The following is a 16,827-nucleotide window of genomic DNA, read 5'->3' as shown; positions in this document are numbered from 1 at the left end:
AATGCATTTCTCATTTGCAAATTTAACATTAAGAACCCCCTTGCAAGAGTGGGCACTAAAAGCTAATTCTTCCTCATACCTAGAATAAAAAGTATATTTTAAAGCAAGGATCCTCGCCACTAGTAATAGTAAGGCAAATCTTGCCAATACCTTTAATTGGATAGGAGACATTGTTGGCACACATATAGTGTGACCATCCTACACATATTACATATTATTAACCAAATGAATTTGAGAAATAATGTGCTTGGAAACACCACTATTAAGATACCAACTACCTAAAGCAGCATTAAGATACCAACCATCGTTGTTGCACTCAGATATGAATCATGGTCAAGATTAAACCCGCAAATAGCCATAAGTGAGAAGTCTTTAAGAACAACATTTGTAGAGGCCTCTTTCTTGTTGGAACTAGGGCAATTGGTAGAACCTTTGTTAGATTCTTTTTTCTTTTTCCTTTAGCCTACAATTTATACTATTCAAGTGCATGGTTAGACTTCTTGCAATATCAATAAGTAACCTTATTTAGCCTACAATTTATATTATTCAAGTGCATGGCCATGCTTCTTTACGATACCATCAGGTAACCTTCTTTGGCTTATTGGAATCATCCTTAGCCTTAGAAGATTGGTGTGGATAGGTAGGCAGGTCCTCCACACTCTACCAAGAGAAACTCCTCCCAATATCACCTCCGACCTCCATGACCACACTTCGACCGCTGTCACCACCGGTGCCCTTCGACATCTCCTACCCATCAGGTCCTCTGACCTGCATGGCCAACTCTGAAGGTACTCATCATGAGTGGTACACGTACACCCCTCCGTCAACAAAGAGATCTTCATCAAGTACTACAGCATACATAAGAAAATGATGGAGGCTAGATAATACTTTGGGAAAAAGAATATTCTAAAAAAAATCATGGAAGAATGAGAGAATATAAGGTCTTTATATCAAGCCCTAAGTGACCTTGTAATATTTCTCAAATGACGTGCCCATGGTGATGGTGAGCTTTTCAAGCCTGTCCAAAGAGAAGGTGCCAATTTAATTACCTGCTTAGGATGTTACGATGTTGGGGGAGATCTATTATATACACATGAATCAAAAATTATTCTAGGTGGAATTACAGTTATTGGTAAAATCAACATTATTGAATACCTTATGGAAAGAAGATTTGGGAACATGTTGAAGCTTAATGCAATCATGCTAAAGTAGACACAACCATCTATGCCATGGTTAGGGGCAGATTAGAGACATAGAGATTTAGCATAAGAGAAAAAGCATATTAACTTCTAGAGATTAAAATATATGCATCAAATATGCCTAGATCATGGGTTACATGGGTAAGGTCTCATTCTCCACCTTAGGATGATGGTAAGAAAAGAATCCAGGGGAGAGAGTTAACTTAAGCTCCTTGCAAGCAAACACACACATGCAATAGTAGGTAAGAGAGATGGATGGTTGAATTTCTTCTCTTCTCTATAACCATGAAATAAAGATAAAAGAGTACATACTACAAAGATTACTAGCCAACTATACGATGCTCATGTTGCCAACAATAAATGGTAACTACCCTATCCATGGGCTCCCCATATGTGCAAGTAGTTTTATAACTAAGCTATCTCACATGGCTTCCATATCAGAGTCCCTGTACTTGACAAAGAAACCATCGGTTTCTTCTTACTGCTCATGTTGCCAACAATAAATGGCATCTACCCTCCCCATATCTGCAAAGTAGCTTTTATAACTAAGCTAACTCACATGGATTCCATAGCAGTGTCCCTGTACTTGATAAAGCAACCATATGTTGCTTCTTATTGCTCCAGCGAACATCAACACTCCCAAAAGAAAATATAAAAACACTAGTAGATCTCTTATCTTAGACACTACTAGCCCAATTTGCATATGTACCTCACATGCTGCCATAATAGTGCCCCTATACTCTCAGCCTCTATACTTGACAAAGCAACTGTGGTTGCTTCTTACTACTCTAAATAACAATAACACTCCCAAAAGAAACAGCTAGTAGATCTCCTCTCTGAGACACTACCAGCCCAATTTACATCTGTATACCCATGTACATGTACTTGTAACTCTATTTTAGCCTCATAGAAAAAGTCCATAGTGTATCATGGATTTTACATACCTGAGTATCCTCCTAGCAACATCTAAGTGTGGCTTCCTTGAGGCCTGCATATGTTAACTCACTGATCCAACACTATAGCTTAAATTTGGTCTAGTTATAGTCATGTAAATCAAACTCCCTACAGTGCATCTATACATATTACGGTCCTCCAAAAGATCACTTGTATCCGTAGCTATTTTTTTCTTCTACTTTCCAATGGCATTGAGATTGGCTTATAACTTGTTAATACATATCTAAAGCATACTGCCTTGGCCAAATCTCATCATGTGATCTAATCACCTCTATACCTAGAAAGTATCGCAGCTCTCCCAAATCTTTCATTTCATACTTCCTCTTAAGGAGCATCTTCACCTCATGAATGTCAATGCCACTGTCCCCTAAACATAGATGGCTACTAGAACAATGCCCATTTTTTACATAAAGTGAAAAATATACTTTAGATATATGAAATTTAATAGTGACAAGATAATCTCCTATCTTGTTTGACCATGCTCTAGGTGCCTTCTTCAAGCCATAAAAGGATTTACACAACCTACAAAGAAAATCTTGATGTGCATGGTCCTCATATCTTGGTGTGCATGGTCCTCATATCATGGTGGCTACACCACACCATATAATTTTTTTTTCTTTATATCCATTTGATGTAAAGGCTATCTCTTAGTTGTAACCATAGCAATGACTGCTCTCATGGTTGTTATCCTAGCAACCAGACTGAAAGTTTCCTCATAGCCAATGCCATAGGTCTGTTCATAAGCTTTGGCTATCAATCTTGCCTTCATAGACCCATCTAAATTTTGCTTTACTTTGTAGACCCACTTGCATCCAGTTGCCTTCTTCTCCTTAGGCCAAGGCACTAAATCCCATGTCTCATTTTCATCTAATGCAAGCATTTGTTTATTTGGCATGGCATCTTCCCAATGCTTATGTCCAAGTGTCCTCAAAATATGTAGGCTCTATTGCTTGTATTGCTTTAACCATATAAGCATAATGATGGGTTATATACCCATCATATCTCAACTTGTCGACTATGGGTATTTGACTCTCGTAGACCTAAATACACTTGGATCAATACCAGGTGTTCTCAACACTACTTTGGTTCTTCATACAGCAGGCGTAACCATAACTGGGATCCCAAACTACTCCTCAAGGCTATGTTTTAAGCCATTATCCCCATCAACAAAGGAACGACCTTTTGAAATATCAGCATTATGAAAGGTTGATCCACCTTCTCTTTTCCATTTTGTGATACATGTGAATTTGTTGAATTTTTAACACCTATAATACCACCAGATTGATGGCATATTGCTTCAACCTCCTAAAACCAAGCTTTCATAATACACTATAAAGGAATTCCCTGGTCCATTAAGTACATGTGATTACTACTTTGTAGCCACATTGTTGCCTACATCAGCCTCTATGGAATCCTTCATCATTGGTGTGTACCAGCTACTCATCTCATCATACACAACATCCCTCCTCACTTGCATCTCATATGTAGTGGGATTATAACATTTATAACCTTTCCACTCAAGGGAATATCCAATAAAGATACTTTTCTACCTTGGGATCCAATTTTTCCTTCTCAGCTCATCTACAAAAACAAGTGTGCCAAATCTAGTTTTCTTCCAATAAATTTCTATTCAAGTGTCATACCATGAACTACTCCAGTGGGGGTTATATTTATAATATAAACTGCAATTGCTAATGCCAAACCCTTTCTCATTCATCAATGTTTGTGCAACTTTTGTAATTGCATGTTCTTCCTTTCAACAACCCCATGTTGCTTTGGGGTGCATGTAAAATGCCTCTTTAGCCCATGCTCTCTTAGATAATTACTAAATTCATTGGAAAGAAATTATCTGCCACCATTTGATCTTAGGCATTTCATGTGCATACATTTGTCTCATCGAAAAGATATTCTCTCCCACCATTTGAGCTTAAGAATTTTATGTGCATGCCTTTGTCTTTCTTAACCATAGCCTTGAAGCTTTGAAAGTGCATGACCAATTCACTTTTATCTTTCATGAAGGATACTCACACCTTCCTACTATGGTATTTTATACTTTTACCTTATACTAGCTTAGAGATCTTGCTCCCTTGATATTGAACTAGCCATTCTCTCTCACACTCTACAGCTTAATGTTCTTCTCATTGAACATTGTGTGTGCATGAGTTTAGCACCATTATGAGCTAATAGCACTATCAGAGCAGGTTTCTCTTCTTCACCATTGAGAGCTTTGATTTTGGATGTGGAGTTTTCTACCTGTTGCAATTATCAAGTCTTTGGTAGCTTTAGCAGCTTAGTAAAATATATCTTTCTTCCCCACACTCATGGCAGTCTTCATGGTGCAATGTCGTCCTATCGACACTGCCAACATCAAAACTTGACATATTCATTGTTTTCATTAACTCATCACTTTACCACAAGTTGACATGTGGCAGATAACCTACCACATGGTAGATAAGTCTGCAATTGTTTTTGACCAGGTCCGGTTTGATCAGCGATCCAACTTTACAATTGCCCGATTCTTGCATAAATTATGGGATTCAGCATGATTCAATCGCGCGATTTGGGACTAGTTCAATGGGGTGATCCAACTTTTACAATTGCCCCATTTTTGTATAAATCATGGGATTTCTCCTCACGATTCAATTATGTGACTATGGACCAATTCAATTATGTGACTATGGACCAATTCAATTAGCAATCCAACTTTTTTAATTGCTCGATTTATCTTCATCAATCAATTGATTTATCTTTCTTTGATTCTTTGATTCAATCTTTTAATAGGCGATTTAACTTCTTCAATCGAGCAATTTGACTTCTTCAATTGTCTGATTCTACTCTACAGTTCATTCTACTTCAACAATCATCTAATCTAGGACACCCAATGTTATGTAAAAAATCATCTGATCGAGGATTTTCAATCGTCCAATTCAATTGCATATTTTTAGCAGATTGATAGATTGGTCATTAGCATTTGGTAATTCATTTCAAGATATTTTTAGCATCCCTTGTTCTCATATTTAACAACAGTTAGGTATGGCCAGTAACTCATCCAATGATTTATTTGGTATTCTTTAAAAATAAAAATTAGATGGTGCAAATCCCCTCTAGAGTTTCTATTAGTTCTAATAATGATTAGGCTCTTATCACCAAGGAAAAAGGTAAGAAGTTTTAGCAAAAGAAAAATTTAAACCAATTGTGGATGACTCTGTTGGTCCTCACTAAGGAACTTGCGGACTACCTACACAATCACTATGGTTTAGGGAAAGGGAGCGTGGATCTTCTCAGGGAAGTATACTCGCCAAGGGTTGGTCGATCTCATTGGCTAGACATGTAAGACCTATGCTTCACACCATTTATCATGCTCTTCGACCACCTCCTAGCACCACAATATCCCCCCAGACCACTCACTCACACCACACCCACAGACCACTCACTCACACTACACATAGAGATAGAAAATGCCACAAAACTGTATACCAAAAATGCAGAGAGAAGAATACACTTGAGGAGAGAGTCCTCCCTTTTCTCCTCCCCCCTCTTCTTACAACCCCGACTCCTTCTTGGGTGTCCTCCTCCTCGAAGTTCCAACCATTCATCATGTTGTGTAGTAGAGGGAAGATCTTTCGCTTTAGATGTCACACTCATTGGGAAAAGGTAGATGGTGCTCAAAGAGGATCTCGCCCTACCTTGGGAAATGGAGAGGGGTGTTCCCTCCATGAGTATACTTGGCCAAAAAGGTGGCCATGCACATCCCTTGAGAAAGGTGCCTCCATCATATTCTTATGTATGCCATTCAAATTTTATTTAGCATGTCACAAATACCATCTTTTGTAAACAATCCAAGAGAAAAGGAAGTGTTGTGTTCTTATCTCTTGTGTAAATTATGCATCAATCTTTGATCTTTATATGTGTGAGTGTGAATTGTGTGTCACATAATGTTTGTTCATATAGATTCATATATTGGCTAATATTTTATGAAATTTTGTGATAGTCTAGATTTAAATGCCCTAGACCCTAAAGGAATATTTTAATCCCATATTAATAAAGACAAAAGGCAAGCTTTTGTGGAGAATACTTGTGTTTATAATAGGGAGTGTTGTAATAGGAATTTGAAATCAAGCCACAAAATACATGCAAGATCGATATAGAATCTCATACATTTTGGTGGGATCATGTGTTTCACATCCCATCAAAAATATTACGATCTCCATTTAGAGAAACTACCTTGGTTTTAGAGGTTTCTAGAAGAGAAGTATATCTCTCTAAAAAAAGGTTTATAGAAAAGTTCATAAATGACTTGATAGCCTGATAGAAGAAAATATCTTGTTAAATTTTAGTGAATTTGTCCTAGTTATTCATGAAGCCTAGCGCAAGCGATGATTTTCACACCAAAGCACACTTTTTAGGTGAAAGCATGAGTAAATAAACTTTAGTAACATCTTTAGGAGTGTTGTTTATCAATGCTATAAATTTTCCTAGATAGGAGCCATAATGATGGTCCTCCTACTTAAGGAACAACCCCAACAAAGGAAGATAACACTTTAGGAGTGTTGTTTATCAATGCTATAAAATTTCCTAGATAGGAGCCATAGTGATGGTCCTCCTACTTAAGGAACAACCCCAACAAAGGAAGATACTACTTTCTATGTGACCTTGTCTAATAACAAAGGCTATTCATGAAAATAGTTAAAATCATCTAAATCAACATTGAAATGAGGGCAACTTTTGATATGTGGTTTTAAAAAACATCCATTTTTTGCATTGTGTGATGTGACACGAATGCTTTAAAAAGTTAGAAGAGGCCTATATGTTTTGATATTGGGAAGGACTTGTAAAAGTTAGCATAGATTTGATATTCAAGCTAGCTAAAAGGATCTAAGTCCCCTCAATCATGCTTCACTCATATTAAAGGTCTACATAACCCAAAGGGGTGGATCCCATGTATTCATCACTATTGAGATGTGTTCTAAATGGGGAAGGGTGGTGTATATACTTAATTTATTATAGGAGTAATGTGGGTCAACAATTGGCTATTGGATTGCGGTTATTGATAGGCTAGTGGGCCTATATAAGTGAGTGTAACATGCATATAGCACAATGATGAGCCATGAGTGTATGGTGGTGGATCTAATCTAGCCCTTCAAGAAAGATTTTGCACTATCCATGGATTGCCCTCCTTCAATAAAATTTTTGGACTATCCATGGATTGTCAAAGCCAAGGATTGCTACCACACATGGTATAAGAGACATGAACTATGATTAGTTCAACCAAGGTATATACCACACATGGTATAAGAGACATGAACTATGATTAGTTCAACCAATGTATATACCACACATGGTATAAGAGACATGACCTATGATTTCTTCAACCAAGGAGGTTTGGCATCTAAAGGACCCTTCCTTGGGTGTTACATCCAATTTAATATGTATGCCCAAGGGTGCTTTGAAGGTGTCGAGTGTATGGGGGCCGGGGGTGAGTTTTATAAGTTGATGATTGCATACCATCTTATATGTAACATGTTTATATGTGTGTAATGATTCAATACTTTGGATCGAATTTGGCCTTTTGAGGCTATATAAGGCACATTTAGCTTTTACAATTTCCCTTTTTATGGAAAGGTTCTCAAGCTTTTTAGGGATGTACATGAAAGTACGCATGGTTAGCTTTGGAATAGTATGATTGTCCTTCCAAATGATACCCTTGGTTGAAATTGTTTTTGTAAGAAAGGCATGATATCCTTTTATAGCTCTACCTATTTTTGTAGCCTTTGCATAAAGCAAATGAGAGAGTAAAATTCAGTAGTGGGTTTACCTGAGGTATGTGACATTTTTGCCTATCCAATAGTATTTGATTGTTGGTATGCCAAAGTCTTAGTCCATATGTAGTTAGTTGTAGATTGTCGACTTGTTTTGAAAGTTACACAGGTAAACCTCGCCGATCCATTTTAAAAGTAAGGACCTATTAGAGATGTAAACCTTCATTGATTCATTTAAAAAGTAGGGACCTATTAGAGGGGTGATGAATGTTCATGTCTAAAGTACCTTTTTGGCTAGATTAGCCAAGATTGTGTTTGTGTATGAGTAGAAAAGATCAATATGTTTATGATGTGCTTACATATTATGATTATTTAAAACATTATAACTTTATATTTTTTGGAATGTAATATCATCTTTAAAGAGCTTATACTAGTGCTACATGATGGAAGTTCTAAAGCAAGATGGGACATAATTCAATAAGGTGTATTCACTGCCCCTCATGCTAGGGAGAAACAAATACACACATCAAGACTTACTTATTCTTTTTTATTTAAGCAATGCCATGTTCAAAGCTCAAAGCATCTTGTCTCAAAACATTTTGCAATCGTAGGTTAATAAATTATAGTTCATGTTAATGTCAAACTATAGAAGGTCATACTAGGCATTTGCCAACATTCCCTAGACATAAACATATATATCATGAATACAAATGTATTGCCAACATTCCATGGGCACAAACGTATGTATCATGAATAAGTCTTGTAATAACAAAGAAAGAATATACACAAAAAAAACATGGAGTGCTTTACTATTATAAGGAATTAAACTAAACCGGATTTTAAAAAAGGCTTCTAAATTTGACCAAACACCAAAGAGTCAAAGACCTAGCCTCTTTGAACATATAGTAGCAAGACCCAAAAATAACTCAACATTTGATGCAAGCGAAGGATACTATATTCTGGCAATGGACTACTTGCTGAAGATTCCCACAGTGCTTGAGTTTTATATCATAAACTTGGTTTTAGCTTAAAGACATTGAGCTTATTGAAGTAGCATTTATAGGTCACAAGCTTCCTTTGTAAGTTGTGGATTATTGTGTAATGCTATAAAACTTTGTTAAGAATTAGTGTGCTTAATCAACATGCAACACATTTGCTAACTTCAACACATGGACTTTTAGTCACTCATGCATCTAAAATTGGAGTATTGTTGAGATGCATATTGGCTTCAATATAATGTTGATTTTGTAGTACTTTGTATTTGTGCAAATGAAGTTCTCAAGGCAGAGGAAGAAGAAGAAGAAGGAAGAAGAGGAGGAGGAGGAGGAGGAGGGGGAGGAGGGAGTTGAGAGTGACAATTGAATGCCAAAAAAGAAAGAGTCAAACTCATATATGTCACATGTCATAGGTTGTGCATTTTTTTTTTTTGCATAAAAACTTTATAGAAAGAAGAGAATAGATGGTTTTCATGTGCTGGTATGCTCAAGTTATGCCATGATGGCAATTCAAATATTCTTATGTGGGACTCAAACCTTAGGAGAGGCCATCTACTGGTTAATGTATTGGTTAATTGCATCATTGTTGCTAGTTGTGAGGATTGGGAATGCATGGTATGGGGCTTGCCGAGGGTATGGGGCTTGCCGAGGGTGGAGAGTAGGCTAGGGTTGTGTGGTCTCTGACTCAAGGGTGTTAACTAAACCCACCTCTTCTCCTCTTGGTTATGTTAATGCGTTAGTGACCTTGGATTTACTTGCATAACTTCATGGATATGCTTATGTGTGTGTGGATCTTATGCAAACATCCAAGTAAGTGAGACTCTTGGGTTGGGGTGTTTTAGTCATCACTAACTGAGCCTGAAGATCGTTCCTAAAAGGTCTAGGCCTATTATTCATCTTGGAATTCATCTGGAACACGATGTTGGTATACTTATCCACTAAAAGTGGTGTTGATGTATTCACTAAAGTTGTGTTGTAGAAATATCAAGGGAGCTTTAATAGCACTTTGAAGGGTGCTCCAATAGCAGTACCAGGACCAAGGTAGTCATGGTGGAAGCAAGCATGTGATGGAGCAAGTGAACCCAAAGGCACCATAGTTAGATGACAGCAAGGTCGTTGACGGCCCTTCCCTTGGACTCTTGCGCTTTGTGCGCTTAGGCTCCACTCCCTTGTGAATAGACAAAGAGAAACATCCCTAACTATGACTGTATGCGAGAGAGAGAGAGAGAGAGAGAGAGAGAGAGAGAGGTATGCCTCACTCTCCCTCGCCACAACCCTCACCATTGCCCCCAATCCTCTGAAGAGAAGCCTTCTCCCCTTGCTTTCTGCTGCGCCAGTGTATGAGAGAGGTAAAAAGCAGTGGATGGAGCCCCCTCGAAGGTTGTAAAGTCACACATTCCTAAAAAGAAGATTCATTAAGATTTATTACCAAAAATAAAAATATTGAAGTTTAACCTTTAAAATCTTTCACTATTTGGGATTAATTAACTAATGAAACACATTTCGGTGGCCTATTAATTTATTTGGGGAGGTGACGTGTGAGCTTAGTAATAGGTAGGTATCCATATGGTGAGGCAGTCGCATGAAAGGAAGAGTATACGAATTTGGAATAATCTTTGTGTGGCCGATGTGAACACTGTGTGGATAAAGCGTTTGGCCATGCGACAGAGTGGGGTGGGCTCGTGTGTGGCAAAAGGCAGGCAGTGCTGGGCGACGGGCACGCAGAATCCGGGATGCTGTTATAGAAGCCAAAGGGTAGAAGTGGGCTGCTGCGGGCGCTTGTGTGGCACACGGGTAAACGAAAGGGTACCAAGTACTACCTCACCCAGAGAGAGAGAGAGGGGCAGGTAGGTACTAGGTGGGCACAAGAACAGTCAGGGAAGCATTTAATAGGAGAGAGAGAGAGAGAGAGAGAGAGAGAGAGAGAGAGAGAGTCTTCATTGGCCCCAACATCATGCCAAGATGGTGTAATTGATGCATTTTGTCCATTGTTGTCTTTGCTGGAGCCTATTGTGAAGAAGTGTTGCAGCTTGGAGGCAAAGCACAGAGCTAGAAGTGACGAAATTGAGGCCTTCTGTGCTTCAAGTGGGTCGTTTGTGCTGAGAGAGAGAGAGAGAGAGAGAGAGAGAGGGTCACTCGTGCTTGAAGACTATTCAGAACAGGATCTTTGCAAGAACTTTCTTTGGTTTAGATTTGTGGGTCTTTGGAGGCTAAGCCATCGCCTCTTAGAGTGGGCTTCCGGAAAAAATCGCCACTAATGTATCAACCCCAGCAGCTTGTCCAGCTTCGTACAACCTCAATAGCATACATGAGCTCTCATATGAACCCTTGAGGAAAAAAGAACACACGTTGCTCACGTCGTTGCTTTGTAGCTTTGAGAAGAAGCCACATCCCTTATCTTTTTGGGCGTTAAGCTCTGCAGAGAAGCTTTGATTGTGAGCCTTACCATGGAAGGTTCCGTGGATGTTGGTTACCCTCACCTAGGAACATTCTTCAACCAAGAAACATCACCTAGCACTTCTCCAACAGCTGCAACCACCTCCCCCATACTAGAGTTCCTTTTTTTCCAGAAGGCTATCAGAGCAGAATTGGGACACCTCTACAAGGATGCGTTGGCTATTGAGAAAGGGGGGGACAAGGAGTTTCAAACGCTTCGTGATCGCTTTGAGTTCTTACGGGTCGTCTACATGCAGCACAGTAATGTAGAGGATGAGGTGAGTCACAAAGAGTCTCTTATTTTCACTGTATGTGGAGTTCTTTTTGGTGCTTGTTATGATTGTTCAAGGGCAATGTGGCCTTCAAGATCACAGAGGGCTCCCCGTTATGTGTAAGGACTACTGCTCTTGATGGAGCCTTGCCAGCATCAAAAGACCATCAAACGTGCACGTTTGCTAAAAACTCCTGTCTCAACTAGTGACATAAGATGCATGGATTCTGAACCAAATAAATTTGCGGATGCATGTCACCTGCCTTCTGATATCTGCTTTCCTCCACTTCTCTGCTGCAGAGCCGCCTCATAGACTTTCAGGAGATTAATTAGTGAACAATCAGAGTTATTCACTTGGCATCAATAATTGGGAAATCTTAATTTTCATGAGGAAGTTGGGAGCAGTCTTGCAACCTGTAGGGTTGCAAAACCTCTTCTTGCTCTTCCACCTTTTGACACACTTCCATGTCGTCAGGGCTCAGGACAGAGGGGCCTGGGCAGGCTGCAGATCAGGAGATCTACTTTTGAATTTCATTTTGTACTTGACCAATTCAGTTGACCAATTCAGTTGAAACCTTTTTGTACATGAATATCGTAGGATGCAGGTGTACTTATAATGGATGCAAACATCAAAGCATGCGGTCGAGTTGTTCCACCTCTCAGGTCCTCACCTTGCTTGGAGGCCTGCAGGGATATGCATTCAGGCTGCCTTCTTGGAGCATGTGGTCTCCGTCAACGCCCACTTCCAAACATTGGGAATGGGTCCAGGTGCACATGTCATGTGCACACCTTACTTCGGTGCCACATAGGCATAATTATTCCTTGTAGCTAACTATTGGTCCAATTTGAGTTGTTTTGCAGTCCCATAGGTGCCCAGAGGTGTCCACGATATGCAGTAATGTTTGAGACACAAGTTGTGAAACAATATGAAAATGTTATATGTTATATGACATTTTTGATGATGCTTTGGGGTCTGAAAACTGAAAACTGACCTGAACCTGCTGACTTGAAGATGTCCATGTAAAAGGAAGGGTTTGGTTGATCATTATTTATCTATTTAGCATTTAGAGATAGAGGTTGTAGAGCCAAGACCAAGGGCAAGAGAGCCAAGATTAAGGGTAGCATCCACAACATCTGAAGAAGCAGAAGCAAGTCAACAAGCAAGCAACAAGTTTATGGATCACTCAGATCTAAAGACACTTAGATGTGAGAACTCATTGTTTTTATTCATTCATTCATTTAGTAGTATCATTAGGAGTAGGTTAGGTAAAGAGTCTCTTGCTTCTCCTTCTTTGTACTTCTCTTTGTCAGTTTTGTGCATGTGATGAGTGTCAATCTTTGTAATCATCAATTAAGCACACTTCCACATAGTTAGCATGTTACATCAATGACACACAAGCTACAGTATGGGTTTCACATATCAAGGTCAATCAAGAGGTTTCCTAGGTCACCATTTCCAAAGGAGCAACCACTAACAAAAGAGCCTAAAGAAGTGATGTCAATTCTATTGGTGGTGGTGGTAGCAATGGAAGAAGAGTCAAAGAAAAGGGGGATGAGCCCATGGATGGACCAAGTCAAGAATGGAGGAAAGGTGCATGGTTTGCCCTAGTGCTCCAAGTTTAGCAGGAGGAGATGTTGTGTACACACCTTAATCCGGTCCCGCATAGACATAATGATTTGTTGCAGCCAACTATTGGGCAAGATTAGGGGCAGAATATGGTCCAATTCGAGCTGTTTTGGCCGCCTCATAGTTGCCCACAGGTGCCGAGGACATGCACCAACGGTTGGGACACAAGTTGTGCACAATATGAACATGTTATATGACCTTTTTGACGATGTTTTGAGGTTTGAAAACTGAAAACCAACCTGAACCTACCAACTTGAAGCCGTCCATATAAAAGGAAGGGTTTGGTTGATCATTATTCATCAATGTAGTATTCAAAGACAAACATTGCAAAGCCAAGACCAAGGGCAAGAGAGCCGGACCAACCATAGTCACAGGAAACGCTGTTCCCTGTGGTCTGGAACGGCGGAAAGCCGTTTCCCTTTCATGTGGAACATTGAAACAGCTGGTGACCTGGCATGCATTTGGGAACGTTTGTGCTGTTTTGGGAAGGGCGTTCTCATTTCTGGAAAGGCCGTTCCATGTGACGGCTTGGCATGCAACGGCCGTCATGTTGCGATTTAAGGTACCAAAAGTACCTAATATGGTACCTAAGGTACTAAAGTACCTTCAAATGGGTACTTGCCCCGTTGATAAGGGCTGAATGGAAAAAACAGGCTGCTACTTTATGTGTGCTGGCTGCCCCTCCCTGGGATTGAACATAAACTCCAGCTCCTTCAAAGTTCATAAACTCCAGCTCCTTCAAAGTTCATAAACCATCCCTGATTCCTTCTCACAGGCCGTACACAGCATTGAGCAATGTGTTCCTCCTCCTCCTCCTCATCACTTTCATCTTCTTCTCGTTTAATCATCAAATCTCATGATGTATCATGTTTGTCATGTTTTAAATGAAAGATATCTGTATTATATATATACACGTGTGTGTGTTTATCGATATATATGTAACATGTAGAAGCTTACAAATGAGGTATATACTTCCAACGCTTGGTTCTTGATGATGAATAGCACAATGTAGAGAAGATAAGAGTGCAGAGAGAGAAAGGAGAGACAAATGTGCAGCATTGGGTCCCAAATACCCTCTCAAGGCCCCCCACCACTTATGGTGTATTTGCTTTATTGAATGAGTAAAATGATAGATTGTTGGCTGCAAATAGCCAGGACTGAATTGACTTAGACAGCTTCCCTTTGCTAAGATAACCTTCAGCCTGGAGTTTGTTCCTTGACCTACACTTTCCACCCCTCTTGGTCCCTTCTTGGCTTGTCTTTATCCCTTGGACTTCAGCACTCGCAGAATTATGAGTTAATTTATGCTCTAGGCAAGCCATCGCTTATTTAGTATCCCCATATGCTAGTTGGTCTGCTCTTACAGCTGTCGGCCTGCTCATGACTGATGACATCTGCATTTAAAGAGGCACCTTTCACAGGTGTGAGCTTCTGTTGCTGGCCACGATAGGTCTTTGGCTGGCTGACTGACAAGGCTTCTAGGCTTGACACAAAGCTGTCCCAAGTGTGTAAGGGCTGGTATAAGGCCTAGGTGGCTCTTGGACAGCCCTCCCATGGCTGTCCCTAAGAGAGACTCCTATAGAGTCCATCTCCCGACCTAACCTGGTGCCCGCGCATCCGGTAAGAAGCCTAATACATGTCCGGTACACCTCTACATCATTCCAGAGGGTGATAGACATGTGGGACATGCATTGACCTCATGTGCGAGACATGCACTTTTGATCACCATGACCTTCTACAATGGATCCCTGGCTGACTTGTCCTAACAAGGGCTCACAAAGGGCCAGTTACCCATGTGGCATCCAAGTGTGGGATGCACGTGACTATATATATATATATATATATATATATATATATATATATATATATATATGTATGTATGTATGTATGTATGTATGTATGTATGTATGTATGTATATGTATATTTATATATTTACATATTACATAAATATATAGATACACACACACACACACACACACACACACACATACATATACATAGATATACAAGAGATATATATATGTATGTATATACATATATAAATGTGTATACATATATACTACACACATATATATGTCAGAATGCACAGTGGAAATCGAAAGACAACTGTTGGAGAGAGCAAAACGCAGAATAGAGAGAGAGAGAGAAGGTGAATAAACTTTGCTCTATACACAAGATCCGATACACATAATATAAGAGGTGTAGGGGCTAGGCCCTCTATATATATGGCCTTGGGCTGCTGGTCGGCTAGCCTAAAATAGGCCAACAGCAGCCCCAATTGTTCACGACCAAGAAAATCACGAGTCGGCCAGCACTGAGTGAAGTCGGGTAGCAACAGGTCTAGTCGGCCAGCAGCAAATAGAGTCGCTAGCACATGACAGCCTCTCACGAGCTAGAAAAATGGGAAAAATACATGGAAAAATAGGGAAAAATGGAGATACACCTAATTGGGCGGGCACACCCACAACAGAGGCCCTAGTGTGTAATGTACAGACAAGAGATGACTGCTAACACCCCCTCTCAACTCCTGGATGTGGAACCAACCCCAGTGAGTTGGAGTGCTGTCGGAGCATTGCTTGAGGTAGAGGCTTCGTGAAGAGGTCCGTCGCATTGTCCTTCGTCGAACGGCCTCGGAACCAACTCCCAAGTTTTATTATTCTCTATGGCATCCAGTTCCACTTGCATGGCTTTCCTCCCAGTATCCCAAGAAAGAGCTTCCTTCATGGACGTGGGCTCTTTGTCCTACATGATACGAGACATCAAAGCATAGTTTACCTGTAAGAGCTCTGCTGAATGGCTTTTGTCACGAACTCTGTGCGATCTTTGAGGTCCGTTCTTTGTGGTCCACTCGGAGGGAAGCTCCATAACACCCGACTCCCGAAGGGTGTCTAACAACCACCTTGGTACTCCAACATAACGCGGAGTCTCCTGCTGCTCTGTTGGGGCTCATCTCCAGCCTCGGGCTCAACCTCTACAACTGACTGAGGCTGTCTAGGTGGAACAATAGACTGGGAATCATCTTCAGACTCATCTGGGTCTCCAAGAAGTGGCGGCTCATCAACAGTGGAAGCTGGAACATGCTCATCAAAGACAACATCTTTGTTGACAACAACCTCGTTCCGCTCCGGGTCATACAACTTGTAGCCTTTGGAAAGATAATTATATCCCACAAATCGAGTCAAGCTTCCCCCTCTGCTTCTTTGGAATGTGAACATAGGCATCACTCCAAAACACACGGAAATGGGAGACATCTGGTTTCCTGCCAAAATAAGCCTCAAATGGAGTCATCTTTGAAGTCGTTGGAGATCGGTTGAGGATATGGACAGCCGTAGCCACAACCTCTCCCCAAAGTGGACGAGGAAGATCACGATGCTCCAGCATCGTCCTCGCCATCTCCACCACAGTCCGGTTCTTTCTCTCAACCACTCCATTCTCTGAAGCCGACCCTGTATTGGCCAGCTCCCGCTTGATGCCATGTTCTGCACAAAACCACCCAAATGCATTAGAAGAGAACTCTCCTCCTTTGTCAGCCTGAAGAGTTTTTATTTGCAATCCAGACTCCTCCACCATAACATGCCACTCCTT

General features: G+C 40.4%; 1 protein-coding gene across 6 annotated transcripts in view; it reads left to right on the top strand.

The window, feature by feature from the left end:
* Positions 1-10,480: 10,480 nt before the first annotated feature.
* Positions 10,481-16,827, top strand: part of LOC147638383 (zinc finger protein BRUTUS-like) — a 42,221-nt gene continuing 35,874 nt past the window's right edge. For all 6 annotated transcript variants that reach the window (XR_015265865.1, XR_015265864.1, XR_015265863.1 and 3 more), the window contains exon 1: positions 10,481-11,621. Coding sequence is in view for 2 of the 6 variants with exons in the window: in XM_086798313.1 (XP_086654439.1) it covers positions 11,355-11,621 (267 nt within the window). In the remaining 4 variants the exon portion in view is untranslated. The remainder of the gene's footprint in view (positions 11,622-16,827) is intronic.

Source organism: Cibotium barometz, chromosome 5 (genome assembly GCF_041138505.1).
Source record: "Cibotium barometz isolate CiBa-2024 chromosome 5, ASM4113850v1, whole genome shotgun sequence".
In the NCBI taxonomy this organism is placed as follows: domain Eukaryota; kingdom Viridiplantae; phylum Streptophyta; class Polypodiopsida; order Cyatheales; family Cibotiaceae; genus Cibotium; species Cibotium barometz.
This window is presented reverse-complemented; position numbering and strand designations above follow the sequence as displayed.